General features: G+C 44.3%; 1 protein-coding gene across 5 annotated transcripts; it reads right to left on the bottom strand.

Annotated features, from left to right (window-relative positions):
• Positions 1–1,245: 1,245 nt before the first annotated feature.
• FAIM (Fas apoptotic inhibitory molecule) lies at positions 1,246–22,354 on the bottom strand. Of its 5 annotated transcripts, XR_009551211.1 has the most exons (6): positions 13,432–13,846; positions 10,749–10,881; positions 10,237–10,465; positions 6,614–6,663; positions 4,349–4,476; positions 1,719–1,853 (listed from the first exon to the last, which is right to left on the bottom strand). XR_009551211.1 is itself a non-coding variant. In XM_016186312.2 (5 exons), exons 2-5 carry the CDS (start codon positions 10,857–10,859, stop codon positions 1,704–1,706), a joined length of 540 nt encoding a protein of 179 aa, XP_016041798.1. In that variant the 5' UTR covers positions 10,860–10,881; positions 22,204–22,354; the 3' UTR covers positions 1,246–1,703. The 5 variants fall into 5 exon arrangements, 4 of the variants coding, with proteins under 4 accessions (XP_016041798.1, XP_016041797.1, XP_060052450.1 ...); XM_016186312.2 differs by lacking the exons at positions 4,349–4,476; positions 13,432–13,846 and adding an exon at positions 22,204–22,354 and having other exon boundaries at positions 1,246–1,853; XM_016186311.2 differs by lacking the exons at positions 4,349–4,476; positions 13,432–13,846 and adding an exon at positions 18,717–18,818 and having other exon boundaries at positions 1,246–1,853.
• Positions 22,355–22,392: the final 38 nt, after the last annotated feature.

Here is a 22,392-nt window from a genome sequence, read left to right as displayed (position 1 = left end):
GAGGTAAAGAGACCTCAGTCCTGTAGCTCCCTTCATTACAGCGAGGACCAGGCTTGAACCTGGGGTGTACACACAGCAAAACAACACATTATCCAAGTTGCATTTAATTTGAATTAACTTGAGTTTAAATAGCTACATGATTAGTGGCTACCCTACTGAAAACAGCAAGCCGAGAAGATGGGGAATTCCCCCTCATGGACGATCAGGGACATTCAGGAAGCACCCTGGTAAAAGGCTCTGCTTTGAGACTCTACCTGGCCTTGAATTACCTTGAAAGAAGACGACTGAAACAAATAATTCCAATGATCACATTCTAACTTGGTAGATCCTGTGAGTCAAGTCATTGGTCTGGTGTGACATGGCTGTGACTTTTTTTTTTTTTTTTTTTTGCCAGCATGGTGGCTCCACTTCTTCCAGCAGCCTTCACCTCTTTCTCTTTTTTAGATAGATGGCAAGAGACAGAAGGCGAGAGGAAGATAGAGAAAAGTCAGAGAGAGAAAAGTCAGAGAGAGGAGAGATGTCCTTTCACTTTTCTTAAAGCTTGTCTAATCCCATGTAGTGACCAGGAGCTCAAACCTCGAGGTCCTCAAGGGGACATGGTGATAACAGTGTGTTCTTCAGAGTAAGTCACCTTCCAGCCGCAACTATGCTGACTCAAAACAGTGCCTGAGGGTGCAACTGGTCCAGCCAGGTGAAATTTACTTTCTCCTCTTGCTTTTTATATGTATGTGTGTGTGTGTGTGTGTGTGTGTGTATACACACACACATACATATATATATACACACACACTATACTTGATAACTTTTAAAAAATATATTTTACTTATTTTGGATAGAGACAGAGTTGAGAGGGGAGAGACAGAGAAGGAGTGAGAGCAAGACATCTGCAGCACTGCTTTACCACTCATGAAGCTGGGGAGCAGGGGTTTGAACCCAGGTCCTTACACATTGTAGTATGTGTGCTCAACCAGGTGTGCCACCACCTGGCCCCTTGTGTGATGGTTTTTGCCACCAGGCTCAGTGACTGCATGACACCACTGCTCTTGGTGGCTGTTTTCCTTTCCTCTAGGAAAAAGGTGAAATCACGGAAACAGAGAGGAGAGACCCTGCTTCCCCCATGCAGGTGGGCACTGAGTGCTTGAACCAGGTCCTCATGAGGTAACCAACCACCTGTTGGCCCCCCCATCTTGACTTTATTTTTTACTTTGTCCTCACCATGCTAATTTTTTAAAAAGCAACTACTGGTACATTTTTAGGAAAGCATTTTTAATTAAGTTCTTATGTGACACTATTTGATAATACCTTAATAGTTAAGTTTCCAGATAGAAAATATTTCTTTAGTTAAAACATCTGTATGTGCCAACTGCTTTAAACTTGGGCAACAACTTATCTGTACAGGTGAAAAATAGATGGAGATTCATTTTTTGGAAACAAAAGCAGCACCAATTTTATTAAACATTTATGATAGCAAAAGTTCCTCTTGTAAAACAGGAATGGTTTTGGGCTCACCTGAGCTTCCATTTCACTCTAAAACAGTTTACACTACTGACAGAATGAATTTGCAGGTTTGGAGGTTGTTCACAGCCCTGACTCTTGGAACATTAGTTTCCAGTAACAAAATAGAATCATGGCAAGACTAAGTGGACACCTCCCCTTAGCAGTCATTTTTCACAGTCCTGATCCGGACATCTTCAGATGCGAGGTCACTCAGAAACCTCGGGGATCTCTCTATTGTCCACGATGAGCGTGTGAATGATGCCCTCTTTCCTCTTGCCACTGCTGACGGCCTTTATGTAACAGTCGTGGGCGCCAATGCTGAAGTGGGTTTCAGTGCCGTCGTCTACAAACTCGCCCTGGACCAGGGAGGAGAGGGGAGTTAGTGTCCCAGAAGCAGTCTCTCTGTCTACAGTGTCCTCGGCCCCAATAGTGTCATGTACACACGATTTAAGTGTGAAGCTTTAAAAGTAAAAAGATGAACTGATGGTGTCCTGCATTTTGCATATCAGACATACATTTTTTTGTTCAAAGATCTTATTTATTTATGGGCTGGTGAAATAGCTCATTTGGATGGCATACTGCTTTGCTATGTGTTCACCACTGGCTTCCACAGCACTGGAGGAAGGTGTGGTGTGATGGTGTGTGTGTGTGTGTGTGTGTGTGTGTGTGTGTGTGTGTGTGTGTGTGTGTGTGTGTGTGTATGCATCAGTCTCTTTATCTGAAAAAATTATTCTGGAGCCGCTGAAGCCCCAGTGATGTCCAACAATGTTATTTATTATTTTTTTAAATCTATTTATTAGGGGTCAGGCAGTAGCACACTTGGTTGAATAAACACACTACCATGTGCTGGGTCCTGGGGGTGGGGGCCTTCAAGAGTAGTGAAGCAGGTCTGCAGGTGCCTCTCCTCTATAACCCTCCCATCCCTCTCAATTTCTCTCTGTCCTAGCAAATACAAAAATTTAATTAAAAATATACTTATTTATTATGAGAAGGTGGGGTAGAGTAGGGAGAGAATCAGAGCATCACTCTGGCACAGGTGATGCCAGGGACCAAACTCAAGACCTCATGGTTGAGAGCCTGGCACTTACTGTGCCAGCTCCTAGGCCACCAGCTTTAAGAATCTTACAGCATGCAAGGACCGGTGTAAGGATCAGGGTTCAAGTCCCCAGCTCCCCACCTGCAGGGAGTCGCTTCACAGGCGGTGAAGCAGGTCTGCAGGTGTCTCTCCTTCTCTTCCCCTCTGTCTTCCCCTGCTCACTCCATTTCTCTCTGTCCTGTCCAACAATGATGAAAACAATAGTAACTACAACAATAAAACAACAAGGGCAACAAAAGGGAATAAATAAATATTTTTTAAAAATCTTACAGCACAGGCTGAGTCAAGCTCAGAAGGCTGTTGCCAACTCTGGGAAGAATCTGTTCAAAGGATCTCTGTGGGAGGTTTGCTGAACAGCGTCTCTGGACTAGTGCTCTCTCTCTCTCTCTCTCTCTGGCAGTGCAGATTGCTTCTCTACTTTTTTCATACTGAGCTCTGATAAAGGAAAAAACAAAACAAAACACAACTACATCCTTTCTGTAACAGCAGCCCGAGTAATGCAATCCCTGAAGTAGCCTTTGGGTAACCTGACAAATCTCTGGGCTTGGCTGGGATGCTGTGAGATGAAAAGAACTGGAGAGGATTTCTGGGATGGAGCTGTAGCTATCTAATCATGCAAAGCTGACTCTCCTCCAGAAAACAGATATTATAACAACATCACAAACTTCATGAGAGAACAGCTGGGATTTCTGGGAAAGCAACTCTGAAGGTTGGTGACGGCCTGTGGACAGTGAGAGCAGGAGGGGAGGGAGGGGAAGGCTCAAGCTGAAGCACAGTGCTGCTTTGCCTGGAGGCGCCATATCTATACTTGTTGGAAATCCACCTGGTGGATCTGAAGGGCCCACTGGGACCCACTGGGGCAGGTGTGGCCTAACATTATTAAATCAATAAAAAAATCAATCAATAAATAAAGGAGTTAAAGACTGTTGTTTAGAAATCTATTTCAGTTATATTACAAATCTACATTTCATGTAATAAAATTATATTTTTATTATAATATTACTATTTATATTTTATTATATTTACATTTTTTGATACCAGAGCACTGCTCAGCTCTGGCTTAAGGTGGTGCTGAGAATTAAACCGGGGACTTCAGAGCCTCAGGCAGGGAAGTCTTTTTTGCAGAACCATCATACTGTTGTCCCACCTAATAACTTTTTTCCTACCAGAATTATCGATGGAGCTCTGTGCTGGCACTAGGGAAGTGCCACTCCAGACGACCATTTTATTTGATAGGACAAAGGGAAGTTGAGAGGGGTGAGGGGGCTAAAGAAAGACACCTGCAGACCTGCTTCACCATTCATGAAGCTTCTCCCCTGTAGGTGAGCAGCGGGGGCTCAAATCCTTGTCCTTGTGCATGGTAATGCATGCGCTCAACCAGATGCGCCACCACCTGGCCCCTGACATATATATATATATTTTAAAGTCTATCGGTGGACTTAACCTGGAGTATCTCAAACACTGAGAATAAAGTTTTACTGGGTGAGTCCTGGTTAGATTTCCCTTGGTGAGCTAGCCATCAGCATTAAGCAACAGGAAAGTTCTCATCTTTATGCCTTGCACTTTCTGGCCTGGGCAATTCTTCAGAAGCCACCAGTTAGGAGACTCGGCAGGCTCTTTGTGGTCTGATTACCGCCCCCCCCCACCTGCTTCCCCCAAGTCCTCGCCATACCTCCGCACACCTGTAACAGATAAAGGAGATAATGGCAGCTACCACACCATGCAGCTGGCTGGAAGGTGACTGCAGCAGCAAACCTCATGGGGCTGAAGTCACAGGGATGGCAACCCAACTCGGTTACCAGCCTCAGATCATCCGGGCATCTCCACACACAGACTCAGCTCCTTCTGCACCTTGGTTCCATTTTCTCTCTGTTCTTGTGTGCCTAAACATTATTACTTTTTAAAAATATTTTGTTTATTATAAAAAAAGAGATACAGAAAGAAAGACCAGGAACTGGGCAGTAGCACAGCGGGTTAGGCACACATGGCACAAAGCACAAGGACCAGAGTAAGGATCCTGGGTTTGAGCCCCCGGATCCCCACCTGCAGGGGGTCGCTTCACAGGTGGTGAAGCAGGTCTGTAGTGTCTATCTTTCTCTCCCCTTCTCTGTCTTCCCCTCCTCTCTCCATTTCTCTCTGTCCTATCCAACAACAATGTCAGCAATAACAACAATAACAACAACGATAAACAACAAGGGCAACAAAAAGGGGAAAAAATAGCCTCCAGGAGCAGTGGACTCATAGTGCAGGCACTGGGCCCCAGCAATAACCCTGGAGGTAAAAAAAAAAAAAAGGGCCAGGTGGTGGTGCATCTTGTTACAGTGCACAAGGACCCTTGTTCAAGTCCCTGGTCCCCACCTGCTGGGGAAAAGCTTTGCGAGTGGTGAAGCAGGGCTGCAGGTGTCTCTCTGTCTCTCTCCCTCTCTATCTCCTACTTCCCTCTTGATTTCTGTCTGTCTCAATTCAATAAAGAAAATAAAAAGTTTTTTAAAAAGGAAAGAAAGAAAGAGAGAAAGAAAAAAGGAAAGAAAGAGAAAGAAAGACAGACTAGAGCTCTGTTCAATTCTGACTCACAGTGGTGCTATGGATTGAACCTGGGAGGCCAGAACCTCAGGCACGCAAGAACTGCTGTTGAAGAACCCCTATGCTGTCTCCCCAGCCCTGTGACATATTTCACTCCTTTTTGAAGTCAGGACTGTTTTATCACTCTGTACCCACAGCAATGTAACACTTGGGAGTCCCTGGGGGATCCAGGATCCACGGCTGCTGAGCACACTATAGCTTCTCTTTCTCCTGGGGTTGGCACTGCAGGTGTACAAGTTCGACCTGGCTTCTGGGCTTTGTACACAAACCCTTCCCATCTGCCCATGTGCCATCAGACACTGAGAGTACCATGTAAACAAGGCTAAAAACTGAGGCACTGGGAGTTGGGCAGTAGCGCAGCAGGTTAAGCAAAATGCATGTGGTGCAACGAGCAAGGACCATAGTAAGGATCCCGGTTTGAGCCCCTGGCTCCCCACCTGCAGGGGAGTTACTTCACAGGCAGTGAAGCAGGTCTGCAGGTGTCTTTCTTTCCCCATCTCTGTCTTCCCCTCCTCTCTCCATTTCTTTTTTTTTTTATTTTGTTATTTATTTCCTCTTGTTGCCCTTGGTATAGTTATTATTGTTGTTGTTATTGATGTCATTGTTGGATAGGACAGAGAGGAGGGGAAGACAGAGGGGGAGAGAAAGAGACACCTGTAGACCTGCTTCACTTCCTGTGAAGCAATTCCCCTGCAGGTGGGGAGCTGGGGGCTCGAGCTGGCGGCTCGAACCGGGATCCTTATGCTGGTCCTTGCGCTTTGCGCCACGTGTGCTTAACCCACTGCACTACTGCTCCACTCCCTCCTCTCCATTTCTCTCGGTCCTATCCAACAACGACATCAGTAACAACAACAATAATAACTACAACGACAATAAAAAAGGACAACAAAAGGGAAAATAAATAAATTAAAAATAAAAAACTATAAAAGTATTCTTTAAAAAAGAAAAAACAGAGGCACCATACGTTTAGTGGGGGGAGCATTTTTGGCATAAAAACTCCTTTTAGGACAGACTCTGTCTCAGGAGAAGAAAGGAAGAATGGGAAGATGGTGGATGCCCATACAGTGCCAGAGAAGGGGGGGCTTCAGAATTTGCAGTCAGGAGCACTTCAACGCACATAGATAATTATTTTAAAAATTATGATAGAGACAGAAGTAGGGTGAGAAGGGGAGAGAGAAGAGAGAAAGACACCAACAGCACTGCTTCATGGCTTGTGAAGCTTTGCCCCTACCAGTGAAGAGCAGGGGTCTGAACCTGGTCCTTGCACACTGTCACATATACTGCTCGACGGTATGTCAGTGCCTGACCCCTAAACTCATTGTGTTTTTAACCATGAGGACCTGGGCTTCTCATGACATTTCCAGGATCTGGATACACAGCAACATTTCACTGACAACATACATGCATGGAGCAAAGATGAATCAAAGGGTCACTTACTGCTGTCTCCATTTTTTTGCCATTGCACCAGACGTCCATTGTGTCCTTCTCTGTAAAAGTAACACATATTTTAAAAATCATCATCTAGAGTTAGAAGATAAAGCTAAGCTTGATAACGCATCACTTTCTATGCTCTTCACATTTTAAGACTTGATAGTTTCCATAGCCTTGAAATTTTTCTGAAGAGGAGAAACATCTTTCTTCATAATGCAACAAAACATTTGCTCTTATTTTTTTTTAAAATTATCTTTACTGGATAGAGACAGGCAGAAATCGAGAGAATGAGGGCAGATAAGAGAGGGAGAGAGACAGAGAGATCCCCCTGAAGTCTGGAGAACACTCAGAAAGGCTAGACGTGGACCTACATTATGACCCTGCAATTCCTCTCCTGGGGATATATCCCAAAGAACCAAGCACAATCATCTAAAAGGATCTGTGTACACCTATGTTCTTAGCAGCACAACTTGCAATAGCTAAAACCTGGAAGCAACCCAGGTGTCCAACAACAGGTGAGTGGCTGAGCAAGTTGTGGCCTATATACACAATGGGATACTACTCAGCTATTGAAAATGGTGAATTCACCTTCTTCACCACATCTTGGATGAAGTGTGAACAAATCATATTGAGATAAGTCAGAAAGAGAAGAAGAACATGGGAAGATCTTACTCATAGACAGAAGTTGAAAGATAAGAACAGAAGGGAAAACACAAAGCAGAACTTGGACTGGAGTTGGTGTAAAGGACTCTGGGGTGGGGGGTGGAGGGTGGAGGTCCAGGAATATGATGGTGGAGGAAGACCTAGTGGGGTTGAATTGTTAGGTGGAAAACTGAAAAATGTTACACGTGTACAAACTATTGTATTTTATTGTTGACGGTAAGCCATTAATCCCCCAATGAAGAAATTAAAAATATTAGGTGGTAGTGCAGCGGGTTAAGTGCACGTGGCGTAAAGCACAAGGACCAGCGTAAGGATCCTGGTTTGAGCCTCTGGCTCCCCACCTGCAGGGGAGTCACTTCACAAGTAGTGAAGCAGGTCTGCAGGTGTCTTTCTCTTCCCCTCTCTGTCTTCCCCTCCTCTCTCCATTTCTCTCTGTCCTATCCAACAACGATGACATCAACAACAACAACAACAATAATAACTACAACAATAAAACAACAAGGGCAACAAAAAGGGAATAAATAAATATTAAAATAAAATAAAAAATAGTGTTTTAAAGAAATTAAAAATAAATACGTAAATATTTTAAAAAAAAAAAACCTGTGGCCTAGGAGGTGACACAGTAGATAAAGCATAGGACTCTCTAGCTTGAGGTTGAGTCTGATCCCAAGCATCACATGTGGTTCTCTCTCTTCCACTCACTCTTCTCTCTGATTAATGTCTACTAGAATATGACAAAAGTAGAGCCAACAAATAGCTCTCTTGGATAGTGCACTGCTTTGTCATGTGGATAGCCCATTTCAAGCCGCGCCTCTATTGCACTGAAGAAGCTGCAGTTTCTCTGTCTCTCCCCACCCCCAACTTGTCTCCATCTAAAAGGAAAATGATAAAAATGAACAGGACACCATCTTTACAAATAATAATGTAGCAGAAAGACATGCTTAAGAAAGAGAAAACATTTTAAAATGATTTCAGAGAAACTACGTTGCCATAAAAGTGTGAAAGCAAAACCCTAAGGATTAGAAAGACTCTTCAGAATGAAGTAATAGAACTCAGGAAAAAATTCAAATAAGGACCAAAGACTACACAGCTGATTTTCATGTGCAAGGCTTGAGCTCAAGGTCAATACTCTACCATCATATGTAAGAGCTAAGCAGTGCTCTGACCCTTCTCTGTGTTCCTCATAGGGTGGGTGTGTGTGTGTGTGTGTGTGTGTGTGTGTGTGTGTGTGAGCCTCAGGCATAAAAGTCTTTTGCAGAACTGTTGTGCTATCTCCTTGCCCACAAATCTTTTTTATTTTTTAATTTTTTTTTATTATCCTTATTTATTGGATAAAGTCAGCCAGAAATTTAGGGAGAAGAGGAGATAGAGAGGGAGACAGAGAGACACCTGCAACTTGGCTTCACCACTTGTGATACTTGCCCCCTGCTGGTGGGAAGTAGGGGCTCGAACCCAGGTCCTTATACATTGTAACACGTGTGCTCAACCAGGTACCCAACCCCTGGGGCCCACCCCTTGAATCTTTTATAGTGTGTATGTGTGTGTATTCTTTTGATTCTATCAACCACAGCATTAACCTAAGTTCTGGCTTATGGTAGTGCTGGGGACTGAACCGGGACCCTTGTGCCTTAGATATGAAAGTCTGTTGCGTAAATGTCTGTGAGGCCTGCCTTCTCCCTCCATCTCATCCCCCATTGAAGTCAAACCTCTTCTAGAGGAACACTGAAATTGTATTAAGAGCGAAGTTATAATTTTCTGGCCGCCAGAGGGCTCCACTGGGGCTTCCCACCTGCAAAATTCTACCACTTTAAGTGAACTTTCTTTTTTCTAAATAAAAGGTAAGAAACAGGGAGGGGGACACAGAGAGAAGGAGAAATGGCAGATCACTGTTTGGTGCAGCTGCCTCTTTTGAAAGATGCTACCATGTGGTGGCTGGGGACTCAAGCATGAGGTCCCGAGTTTAATCCCCGGCAGCACATGTGCCAGAGTGATGTCTGGTTCCTTCTCTCTCCTCCTATCTTTCTCATAAATAAATAAAATCTTGAAAGAAAGAAAGAAAGAAAGAAAGAAAGAAAGAAAGAAAGAAAGAAAATACTAGGAGTGACAGAGAGAGAGAAAAAGGAACATATGGTTAAGATATTTGTTTTGGTCTGGGGAGATAACATAATAGTTCTGCAAAATACTTTCCTGCCTAAGGCTCTGAGGTCCCAGGCTCAATCCCCAGCACATCATCAGCCAGAGCTGAACAATGCTCTGGCTTCTCCATATTTCTCTCCCGTATATCTTTCAAATAAGTAAAATAATTTTTAAAGTTTGTCTTGCACGTTTCTGTGAAAACACAGAAGGCCACTGGTGACAAGAGAATTTAGCTTAAAGATTAGCAGCTTGTTACTTTGTATTTTGTAAAATCCACTTCATCTGGGCTTTGGCAGTTTTAGTATGTGGCAGTTCTAAATTACTGCTACATACAGAGAAATTTCCTATTTACTGATGATAAATTTCAAACTGCCTTTCAACATGCTTTGAATGTGCAATACTGCTGTCAAAGCAGCTCACTCGGATAGCCTTAAAGCCACGTGACCTGGGTTAGAGCCTGCCTCCCACCACACTGGCGGTAGGTTTTGTGCTGAGGTGTTTTTCCCTCTCTCCCACTCCCTTTGCCTCTCTCATTCTATTTTTAAATAGCTGGCCCAGAACAGTGAAGTCCCAGTGACACAACCACAAAACAAAATAAAGCAAACATAAGACAAGAAAAGAAAAAGGGCAAATCCAACAGTGTCTACATCAATCTTCCTTTTTTCATAATCCTCAAATCCTAAAACCTTTTTGTTTTATCCAATCATTAAATGAATACTTAATTCACACAGGACATACATATAGTCTGCTCTTCAAAGTGCTCAGATGAGGTCTGGATCATCAGAGGAAGTGGTCGTAGCATGACCGTCACAGGAAGTCAACACACTTACCCAGTACAACACGAATGTCTTCACCATCCAAGTGCAATACCCACGTATTAGTGGTTTTTGACCTGTTCTCCATATACTTCTTGAGGCTTTTCCCATTGATTTCCAGAGTATATTCATAAGCAAAACCACTCACAGCATCGATTTTTATGGTTGCTTTGGTCTTTGCAGCTCCAACACAAAAGGTTTCTTTGCCCACTAACTTGAACATCCATTCTTTTCTTATCTCCTCCTGTGTGTAAGATGTAGAAGCCAAAATACATCAGTGGAAGAAAAGGTGATAACTAACTTTAGGAACAGCTAACTAAAGTGATCATTTGGTAATGTTCTTTAGACGTGACATTATTAACTCACAAGGCATGGGTTTTTGGAAATAAAGGCAATTTAAATACTAATATTCAGTCTATGGATTTTGTAACTGATCTTAAGTTTGCTTTGGACAGGAAAATGAGGCTATGCACTAACAAACTAAGTTTCTCAGTACCCGTTTTTATAAAGTGCCATTTCTTCCCTACCTTCCCGTCTATATACACCACACGCTTGCCTGATGTGGTCCCATGTTCAAACTCAATCTTATGGACTCCATCACTCAAGGCAACATCCCAGACAGCTACAAGGTCTGTCATTTTTTCCAGGCTACAAGGAGGACTGAGGGAAGAAAATAAAACAATTATAAATGCACCCCACCAATTTTAGAGTAACTATTTCATCCAATTAGGATGTGACCTTATTAAGGCTTGCTCACAATACATCTTCACCTTCTCATGCACCTTCAAGATCAAACTACTATATACGGGTGTGCAGTCGGATAATCCCTCACAAAGTCACCTTCATATTAATAAGGTTAGAAATCTCTCTGTCCCCATTAGTGTTCTAAACTAGGCTGCAGAATAATGCTCAACTAGGCCAGTAAAAAAAGTTTGACTTCTCCCTATAACTCCACTCCCCACCCCCACCCCCCAGTTAAAAAGTACAGTTTGGGGCTGACAAAATAGCTCAGTTGAACAGTGTGCTGCATTGCCAGATGTAAAACCCAGGTTTGAGCCCAGCTACCACATCACAGGAAGCTTTGGTGCTGTGATCTCTTTCATTCTCTCTCTCTCTCTCTCTCCATTTCTTTGCCTGTATCCATCTGAAAAAAAGAAAGAGAGAAAGAAAGAAATGAAAGAAAATATAAAATTCCATTTTGGTGCTTTTCTTTTTCCATTAAAGATCCAATCACTCCAAAACAAGAATAATCTGGGGATTCATTTTAGCAAACAGAGGGTTCTGATTTATTATATGAAAAGTCCTGCAAGAGCTTCCTGTAATAGAAAATAATCATGCTTGGAGTTGGACAGAAGTGCATCTGGCTGAGTACACCCACCACAGTGTGTAAGGACGTGGGTTCAAGCCTCTAATCAACACCTGCAAGGGGGAAGCTTTGCAAGCAGTGAAGTAGAGCTGCAAATCTCTTTATTTTCCTCCCCCTCCTCTTTCAAAGAAATTAGTCAGGAAAATTAGAAAGAGGGGCCAGGTGGTGGCGCACCTGGTTGAGTGCACATGTTACAATGCACAAAGACCCACGTTCAAGCCCCTGGTCCCCACCTGCAGGGGGAAAGCTTTATGAGTGGTGAAGCAGGGCTGCAGGTGTCTGTCTGTCTCTCTCCCTCTCTATCGCCCCCCTCCCTCTTGATTTCTGGCTGTCTCTATCCAATAAATAAATTTTTAAAAGAAGAAAAATTAGAAAGAAATTACTCATTCTTGTCATTCTTTGAGGAAATTTGATTTTAAGATAAAGAATTCTGTTTGGTCAAATAGTTCTGGCACAGTTTAAACACATAAAATTGATATTTATACTTTAAAAAATATATTACAAATGTATTCTATGTGGATGACACACATAATGCATCTATGCCATATAGTCAGTATTTTGATAGTGATATAAAACCTGTGTTTTAAGAGAAAAAATATGTATAATGGCAGCTAACAGTGAAGTGTTTTTGTTGTTTCTGCTATTGTTGGTTTGTTTGTTGTTTTGTTTTGTTTTAACAAAGCACTACTCAGCTGTGGCTTATGGTGGTGCTAGAAATTGAACCTGGGACCTGGGAGCTTCAGGCATGGGAGTTGTTTACATAACAACTATGTCATTTCTCCCACCCTGCCCTGCTTATTAAGTGTTTACTGTGTGCCAGGCATTGTGTTAAAAGCAGAACATCTATCAACTCACAGAGAAGAAAGAAGAAGAAAGTTGAGGCTCAAAAAGGAACAAAGCTCATTCAAAATCAGTGATGAAACCAGGTGGTAGTGCGCCTGGTTAAGAGCACATGATACAGAGTTACAGTGACAGTGATGGTAGAGATGAGATTAACACCCAGGATTCTGGCTCCTGAAATTGCACACTCCACATTTTTCATTCTAATTTCCTCTGTAAGCTCTAAATCAGAGAAAGGAGATGGATTTCACATCATTTTGAAGTGACTGACAAAAATTTTTTTAAAAATTATTTATGGATTTATTTTCATGAGTGAGAGAGACAAAAGCACTGCTCAATGCTGGCTTCTGGTGGTACCAGGGATTGAACCTGAGACCTCAGAGCCTCAGGCATGAGAACCTTGTGCTCTGACATACTGAGCTATCTCTCTGGTCCACCAAGAACATTTTGCAGACTTAGAGCCCTTACACCCTAGCTCTAGGAAAAGGATGCCACACCAATGGTGTTATCTCATGCCAGGAACTTATAACCCTTGCTCTAACTCAAAGACAAGCAGAATTATGCAGTCTATAATTTTAGACAATGTGTCATTAAAAATTTAGGCTGCGGGATGTCCCTGGCTCAGTGGATAAGAGTTCCTATTTAACATGTTTGAGGTCTTGGGTTTGATCCCCGGCAGCACATGGGAGCACCAATGACAAAGACCTGTGGTGCTCCATGGACTGTGGAGTGGTACTTTTGTGTCTCTCCCTCTCTGGAAAAAAAAATAAGTAAAAAAAAGGTGGAAGTGGGGGAGGCTGCAGCCTGGGAAGTGGACAAAGTGTTGGAGTCTGGTCACCAGCAGCGCATATGACAGATGATGCTCTCATTCTATCTTTACATTTATAAATAAATACAATAATAATCTTTAAAAACATACATGTAGGTTTTAAAAAGCAGGCTGAACAAACCACTCTTCTGATTGACTCAAACAATCTCAAAAGCTTCAGATGCATGATATTTACCTTTCATCATCTTCAAAGACAGGGCTGTCATCTCCAGATGCCATCGTTACCCAAATAGACTTTTAATCCACTTAGCAGGCAGGAAAAACAAAAGCACAATTGCAGCAAAGAAAGGTTGACAGCAGCAAAGACGACATCTATGAAGGGGCTTTCTAGCTTTGCAATCCAAGTCTGACACTGCATGCAGTTCCTGGTGAAATGGCTCTTACATACAGTAGAACTGCCAACTCTGACTGTCAGTGGGAAGTCTTACTAATTGATGACTCACTCGTATATTCCCTGACAGAGATTTGTAATAGTCCCAAGCTAGATAGTGGATACTCACTTACTTCAAGTATGAAATCACATCAGAGTTACAAGAGAACCAGGGGTCCTCTGAGTCCCAGGCTTCTCCAACTGAGGCACTAGAAATCCCAAGGGCTGAAAGCAATAGACCAGGGAATACAGAGAACTCCAGCATAAACAATGTACCTTCTGTGAGGCTCAGAGTCAGAAGACAGCAGTATAAAACAACTTCAGGGGGCCGGGTGGTGGCCCACTTGGATAAGCACACATGTTACAGTGTGCAAAGACCCAGGTTCAAGCGCCCCGAGAGAAAGCTTTCCAAGTGGTGAAGCAGTGTTGCAGGCATCTCTCAGACTCTCTCCCTCTCTACTTCCCCCTTCCTTCTCAATTTCTAGCTGCCTATAGCCAGTAAATAAAGATAAAAGAAAACGTAATCTTCACATTAAACTTTAGAAGGTAGCCTCATGGTAGAATATAAAATACAAAATTGTCAGACAACATCAAGGAGTTAGTCGGAAGCCATGGGAATGCTAGTTTTTACTGAGAGGTTCATGGTTTATGGTACAGCTATCAGCACATGGGTACAGTTTGTCATCTCTCTGTGACAGGTGTTGGCAAAACACACTCAGCCCCAAGTTAAGTCCTTTTCCACCATCATGCACCAGGACACCACCCTGCCCTTCCCCAGTCTTTGGTAATACAGCAAACCCAGTCTAAGTTAAGCAAACTGAATTTACCCCGTACTTAAGCCCACTTCATTTATAAGTGGCAATATAAACCTGCAAAAGTTATATGGTTTGTTCAAGTTACTGGCAGGGTTCAGGCCAGAACTAGAACCCAGTATTCCATCTCACTCATGGACAAAAGTTGAGAAATAGGAACAGGAGGGAAAATACAAAGCAGAACTTGAACTGGGTTTGGTGTACTGCATCAAAGTCAAGGACTGGGGGACGGACAGGGAGTGGGCTTTCAGGTCCTGGTACATGATGGTGGAGATGAGAGTGTTTTGCAGAAAACTGATGTTAAACTTGTACCCACAATTGTATTTACTGTATACTATTCATTCCCCCAATAATATATCTACTAACCCAGTGCTCCTAGTATTGTTCAATACAGCGCAACTGGGCTGTGGTGTTCATTGAGTTTCAAGAGGATGTAGAGCACTTATCACTCTCACACATAGGGAACACGCCACATCTGAAGGTGTGGGATTGGAGGCTGTTGCCAAGCCTGCTGAAATATAGGGCCAATTATATTTTTTTTCCAGTGGCAAAGTTCTACCCTGACCTAGCCTTCTTACAAATACCCAAGGGAGTTCTCTTCTTGTTAATAGCAAAAACTTGCCAACCTTCTTTGGCTGGAAACAGCCAGAAGCCACAAATAGTTCTGTTTTGTTTTTTAGGATGTTTAAAAACAACAACAACAACAAAAAAAAAACAAGTATCAGGTCCCCAGGACAAGATGGTAAAGAAAGACGGGCTGGTGGTGGAAGTGGCGTGCAGACATCTATCACGGAGAGATAAGACACTGTACCCACCTGTCAATAGCTGTCCTGTAAAGCATTATTTCCCCAGTAAGATGATTTTTAAAAAGATGGTAAAAAAGAAATTGATACCCACAAAAGCAATCCAACAGGCAAGGAGAAGCTAAGACTCTTAGAATAATAAGATTAGGTACAGATTCAAAACACTCTGAATTTAAAATAAACTTTTAAAGCAATTTAAATTTAAAAGCACTTTTAAATTTTAAAGCACTTTTAAATTTAAAATAAACTTTTAAGGCAATTCACTCGTGTGTGGGTTTTCCTAGTTTCTCAAGGCCCAAGGATGCTGCTTGTGAAAGAGAAGGTTATCCAGCAACTATAAAAGCAGGAAAGAATAATGGCAAGAGAGCAAGCCAAATAGTCTAACGGCAGCTTGAATGTGACATCCTTTGCAAATCAAAGTGGGCATATAAATGTCACCCAAAGATCTGTATCGCTCTACTGTGTCAAAAATGCTAGGAAGAGCAGTAGCACATTTAAATTTGAAAGAGTTGTTTAGTTTTTCCATTATAGGGAACTACAGGTACTGTCACATGAAGATAAAGCAGGGTATATAGCATCTTAATAACAGTTTTGTATTTAGGGGCAGAAATGAATAAATGATAACTCAACAAGTCAGAAGGGAGTTTAGAAGTCAAGATCACCTTTTTGTAATTTTTTCTCATCCATATGATGAGACTGTTAAAATGCTGAAACAGTTTTGGGAGTAGTGGTAATGGCTGTAACATTGCAGGTGTACTCAATACCAAAGACTTGCACACTTCAAGTTGTTCAAATAGTGACATTTATGTAAACCTGTCTTATAACAACTTTAAAAAGCCAATACTGTCTATTTTAAAAACACTGTATACTTGGGGTGAGAGTAGATAGCATAATGGTTATGCAAACAGACTCTCATGCCCGAGGTTCTAAGGTCCCAGGTTCAAACCCCCCCCGCCCCCGTACCACCATAAACTAGAGCTGATCAGTGCTCTGGTAAACAGTAACAATAATATTAAATATAAATAAAAAGTAAAGTGTTAAAAAAATACTGTAGGGAGTCAGGCAATAGCTCAGCAGGTTAAGTGCATGTGGTGCAAAGCTCAAGGACCAGCGAAAGGATCCCCCGGCTCATCACCTGCAGGGGAGTCGCTTCACAGAAAGTGAAGCAGGTCTGCAGGTGTCTATCTTTCTCTCTTTCTTTCTTTCTGTCTTTCCCTCCTCTCTCCATTTCTCTCTGTCCTAGCTAACAAAGATGACAATAATTACAACAACAATAAGAAATAACAAGGGCAAAAGGGAAAATAAGTATATATTTTTTTTAAAAAAACTGTATACTTGAAAAAGGTAAATTTTGTATGACACATGACCATACTCTGACAACATTGCTTAAAAAAAGTGAACTCAGGGGCCGGGTGGTGACGCACCTCACTGAGTGCACATGTTACAGTGCGCAAGGACCTGGGTTCAAAGCCCTGGTCCCCACCTGCAAGGGGAAAGCTTCACAAGTGGTGAAGCAGTGCTGCAGGTGTCTCTCTGTCTCTCCCTTCCTCTCAACTTCTGGCTGTCTCTATCAAATAAATAAAGATTGTTAAAAAAAAAAAAAAGCTAACTCGGGGCCAGGTGGTGGTGCACCTGGTTGAGCGCACGTGTTACAATGCACAAGGACCCAGGTTCGATCCCCTGGTTCCCACCTTCAAGGGGGAAAGCTTCACAAGTGGTGAAGCAGGGCTGCAGGTGTCTATCTCTCTCCCTCCCTATCACCCCCTTCCCTATCGATTTCTACCTGTCTCTGTCCAATAAATAAATAAAGATAATTTAAAAAATTTTAAAAAGTGAACTCGGCGCCTGCTGGCAAATGTTCTTGGACTGCAATGATATCTCAGATGATCACATCTGCCCTTACCTAATATTTATTTTACTCTTTTGATTAATAAGAAATATAAGTCAAAGATCTCTACATCTCCACACTGGATTTAATAAATATATGTCACATTCTAAATTGAGCCAACATATCAGCTGTTACCCGTCACTGAATGAGGAGGAACTAAGCGAAGTGAGGGACCCTGGAAAGTCTGAAAGATAACACAGCAACGAGGGCAGAGAAAGGGACAGGATGGTGGCAGAACCCACCTTAACCCTGTCCAGTGGGCAAGAAGATGGGGAGGCATAGGTTTGAATGGAGTGAAATCACTGTCATACACACATCTAATTTCCAGGACCCTCCGACTGAGCCAGGAAGTTTCCTCTCTTGCATCCCAGTGACAAGGGGATGGGAAAAGTCCGTGTATTTCCATTGGTGGACATGGAGTCATTCACTTGAGAGGTTTGCCATCTCTGCCAAGGAAACCCTATTTATCTTTTTCTTTCAAGGAAGCTTCTTGAGGAGCTAGTGATGTTTTCCAGGAGCACGATCTTTTCTTTTCTTGTCTTTCCTTTTTCTTTTTCTTTTCTTTTCTTTTTTTTTTTTAAGGACAGAGAGGAATGGAGAGAGGAGAGGAAGACAGAGAGGGGGAGAGAGAGACACCTGCAGACCTGCTTCACCGTCTGTGAAGCGACTCCTCTGCAGGTCAGCAGGATCTTTTAAAATCTCTTCCCTGGGCCAGTGAAATAGCTCACGTGGGTAGTGTACTGCTTTGCCACTGTGTGTGCGACCCAAGTTTGAGACCAGCCCCCACTGCACTCAAGGAAGCTTTGGATCTGTGGTCTCTTTCTCTCTCTGATTGTCTTTACTTAGGAAGCAAGGAGGGAAGGAAGGAAGGAAGGAAGGGAGGAAGGAAGGAAGGAAGGAAGGAAAAAGAAAGAAAGAAGAGAAAGGAAAGAAAACCTCTCCCCTAGACACCCGACGCTCTCATCTCAGAGCAGGACTCAAATATGAAAACCTTCCCACTTTTTCATCTAAGCCTTCATGGAGTTTTAACCCGATCTGGGAGCTGTTGTTTGATTCAGAACCTGCAATCTGAAGCATCACTAAGCTTGCTCCCAGGCCCCTTTTCAGCAAAAGCTCTGGGGAAGGCCACCACCCAGCAACTCACTGGGACACAAGACTGGGTCCCCTTGGGGCGCTGCCACCTCCAGCAAGGAGGCCTGAAGCTGCTTGAGCCAGCTGCACCTAGGAGTGCAGGGGGAAAAAAAAAGATGACTTTTTAATGGGAGGTTGCTTTTTTTTTTTGCAAAGTAGACCACAAGTCTTAGTTTACTCCCCCTCAGCCCCTAGCAACAGAATGGTGCTCAGCCCATGACCTTGCGTGAGCTATAAACACGGGACCCCCTGCACGGCGACTGGGGGGGGGGGTGGCGCAGGGACACCTACCCTCAGCTGACAGAAAGGTCCGGGCACTGCCACGGGTTCGGGTCCCTCTGCAGCCTGATCGGCCTATGCGGGCGGCGGAGCCTGGGTGAGGCCAAGCTCACTCTCCGCGGCCCGGCCCCGAAGGGGGCTCCACACCTCCCACCCCGCCCCCCGCGCCCCGCTCACCTGTGCGCTCTGCCCGCGCCCCGTTCCCACTCGCGACCTGGTTCCTCCCGCAGCCAGCACACGCGCCCGGCCCCGCCCAACCCCGCGCCGACTGTTGAGCGCGGCCCGCCCCGCCCCCAGCCCGCACAAGCCCCGCCCTCCCCGCCCCCAGCCCGCACAAGCCCCGCCCTCCCCGCCCCCAGCCCGCACAAGCCCCGCCCCGCCCAGCAGGCCAAGCCCTGCCCAGTGCCGAGTACCGAGCCATCTGCAAGCAGGAAGCTGAGATGATGGGGCTGTGGGCGCCTTCGCAAACCCTGAGCCTCCTGCTCTGGGGGCCCGGGCTGGCAAAGCAAGGCATGCACTCCCAGGAAAGTAGGCACTATGGCTTCTGCAAAGAAATGTGCTCTCCTGCTACTACTCTGCAGTGTCTTTGCTTTGACATAGTTATTTTGTTTATTGATTTTTTAAATATCGTATTTATTTATCTATTAGATAGAGACAGAAATTGAGAGGGTAGGTGGAGAGACAGAGAGGGAGAGAGACAGAGAGACACCTGCAGCCTTGCTTCGCCACTCATGAGGCTTTCCCCCTGCAGGTGGAGACCAGGGGCTTGAACCTTGGTCCCTGTGCATTGTAATGGGAGCACTTAACCGCCTGACCCCCTTTTTATTGACTTTCTTACCAGTTCAGCTTTGGCTTATGGAAGTGAGGGAGACTGAACCTAGGACCTTTGAAACTTCAGGCATGAGAGTATTTTTGCAGGTCCTTTCTGCTTCGGAAACTTTTTGAGCCCATGTCAGTGGAGCTCTAAAGTCAGAAACAAACAAAAGTGGTTGCAGTGTGGAATTCTGTCATCAAAGAGTTTTGCTGGGAGGGGGTCGGGGATGGGATGTGCTGTGACACACCTGGTTGAGCAGACATATTAAAGTGCGTGAGGACTCGAGTTCAAGGCACCAGTCCCAAGGAGCTCAACCATTAAAATTCATGTCACCATTATCATAACTACCCATACATCTTAATTTTTTTCTTTTTAAATATTTTATTTAAAATATTTGATAGAGACTGAGAAATTGAAAGAAGGATATAGAGATGGAGAGAGAAAGAGAGAGAGACCTGCAGCACTGCTGTACTACTGTGAAGCTTCCCTCCCTACAGGTGGGAACTAGGGACTTGAATCTGGGTCCTTGCATGTGGTAACCATGAATGCCACCACCTGGCCCCTACTCAAGCTCTTCCCATCGGCCTGCTACATGGCAGGTAGCACTCCCTTTCAATTGTGACACACCAAATCCACGAACTGATAAGAGGGGAAGCTATATTGTTGAGAAATACATAGAGAGCAAGGAGCCTGCATCTGCTTTGAGACATGTGAGAAGTACTGGTGATCACCCATCTAGGTAGCATTCCCTACTCTCCATCCTGTCACAGGAGACCAGTTTTATTCCAGAGGCCATTTCTCCACCTTACAAACCGGGTGATTCAAGGGTCACCCACCCACCAACCCACCCCTTTTCCCTGCAGGAACCCCAGCTTTTATCTCTTGTACACTGGTCTGTCATTATTGGTTGGGAGACAAAGTATGGGACAAAAACAGCTCAAAAAACAATGGGAAGGGTCTTATGAAAAGCCTAGTCACTCTTGGCAGCCTCCTGGAGAAGCACTTTAGTGTGAGTTTGAAGCCTACCATCTAGAGCTGGCAAAGTAACTCTCTGTCTCTCTCTCTCTCCCTCTCTCTGCATTACTTTGCTTTGCCATGTGAATGGCCTAGATTCAAGCCTGGCCTCCACTGCACTGAAGGAAGCTTCAGTGCTGTGATCTCTCTCAAGAAAGAAACCCACTATATTTGGTGAAGGACCAAGTTTTCAATAACTTGACTTCTCGATGGATGACATTTTATTTATTTAAATGATGGGGAGAGACAGAGCACTACTCAGCTCTGGTTTATGATAGTGCTAGGGATTGAACCTGGGACCTCAAAGTTGAACTGAGCATTAAGAGCATGGTGGCCCTGAGACTTCCTTGTGAGAGGCTCTGACTGAGCAGAGTACCTCATAGAGGTTCAGTAGAGCAATTGAAAAATACAAATTGTTAACAGCGACACCTTGCGGTTACTCAATACAACGGCAACGGACATTCTCTTCCTGTGTGCATTTATTTGGGGAATTTGAGAATCATTTAAAGACTTTTTTTTTTTTTTCCCCTCCAGGGTTATTGCTGGGGCTCGGTGCCTGCATTATGAATCCACTGCTCCTGGAGGCTATTTTTTCCCCTTTTGTTTCCCTTGTTGTTTTATCGTTGCTGTGGTTATTGTTGTTGTTGTTGTTGATGTCATTGTTGGATAGGACAGAGAGAAATGGAGAGAGGAGGGGAGGACAGAGAGGGGGAAGACAGACACCTGCAGACCTGCTTCACTGCTTGTGAAGCGACTCCCCTGCAATTGGGGAGCCGGGGGCTCGAACCGGGGTCCTTGCACCTGGCGCCATGTGCGCTTAACCCGCTGCGCTACCGCCTGACCCCCCCCTTTTTTTTTTTTTTTAAAGTGTTGAGTAGAGGAGGCAGTTTATAGATTTTGAATATATTCAACTAGTTAGAGGACCGAGTTGATTTTCATGGGAATAAAACAGCACAATGATATTTACATCTGCGGAAATGTGTTTTGTTTTTAACAGTTTTTCATCCACACATCAGAGTGAAAGAAAATTAGGCAAAAATACAAGGAGGAGTTCGAGCTGTAACTGACTGTGGAACCAATTGTGATAACTCACTACCTTGGGACCAGCCAAAGCACAGTGCTGCTGTTTGAGATATTTAAAGTACAAGAACTGAATCATTTCAACCTCATGGTGATTTTAGTTCCAGTTTGTGAATAATCACCTTCATTGTATCAATGAAGTGAATCCTCTTCTGATTCAAAGAAGGAAAAAAAAGAAAAGAAAAACAGGCAAAAATAACACAAATACGTTTCCATTTGATACCTCTTTTGTAAATATATCTATAGGAGGAGCTCACCCTGTTACAACAGCAACTTGCACACCTGAGATGTCAGAGGCCCCAGGTTCACTCCCTGAAGACAAAGTCGGAAGCACATCCCCTGAGGGTCCCGTCCCGCCTTTCCCCAGCAGGGACTAGAAAGTTGGGAAGACCAGGAGGCCTGGTCTCAGTCTCCCTCTCTTTTTCGAGGGTCTACAACACCGACACTGCTTGTACTTTCTTCTCTTTTTCTGCCCTTACTTTCTCCCTAAAACAAGACAACTTCTCTTTGGGATTCTGCATTGTAGACGTCGCTCTAGAACCCCACAGGAGGGAACTGGAGAACGGCTCCCTCCCCCCTTAACAGACCCATCACGCTAAGTAGCCTTTGCGCCCATCGGGGCTACCACTGGCATTACTGGCGACCTGAGTGACAGAGCGGACACCATAGTAGGCGGGTAAAATGTCAACAATGAGACTGAGCTCGGCGCTGCTGTCAGAGCCCGCCCCGGGGCGCTTGTCCCCGCGTGCAGCTCACCTGCGGCGCCCACAGCGCCCGCCGGCTCTCGAGTGCTTGGGGATGTCACCCAGCTGCCAGAGCCCACCGCTTGAGCGTGTCTCCCAAGCGCCACGGGCGCGCAAGCGCAAATGTCAGGGACGCGCTCAGGCCCGCGGTGGATAAGCCACGCCCGCGTACTGACAGCCAATCAGAGGGCGCGTCAGGGCG

Source organism: Erinaceus europaeus, chromosome 1, assembly GCF_950295315.1.
Source record: "Erinaceus europaeus chromosome 1, mEriEur2.1, whole genome shotgun sequence".
Classification (NCBI taxonomy): Eukaryota; Metazoa; Chordata; class Mammalia; order Eulipotyphla; family Erinaceidae; genus Erinaceus; species Erinaceus europaeus.
Note: the sequence above shows the minus strand (reverse complement) of the source record. Positions and strands in the feature narration are given on the sequence as shown.

Coding starts and splice junctions, on each gene's coding strand:
- FAIM (XM_007518853.3), bottom strand. CDS start 13,475: ATGGCATCTGGAGATGACAGCCCTGTCTTTGAAGATGATGAAAG. Junction 10,882..13,431: donor GTCTTTGAAGATGATGAAAG/GTAAATATCATG, acceptor TTCTTCCCTCAG/TCCTCCTTGTAGCCTGGAAA. Junction 10,466..10,748: donor TGGTGTATATAGACGGGAAG/GTAGGGAAGAAA, acceptor TCTTACACACAG/GAGGAGATAAGAAAAGAATG.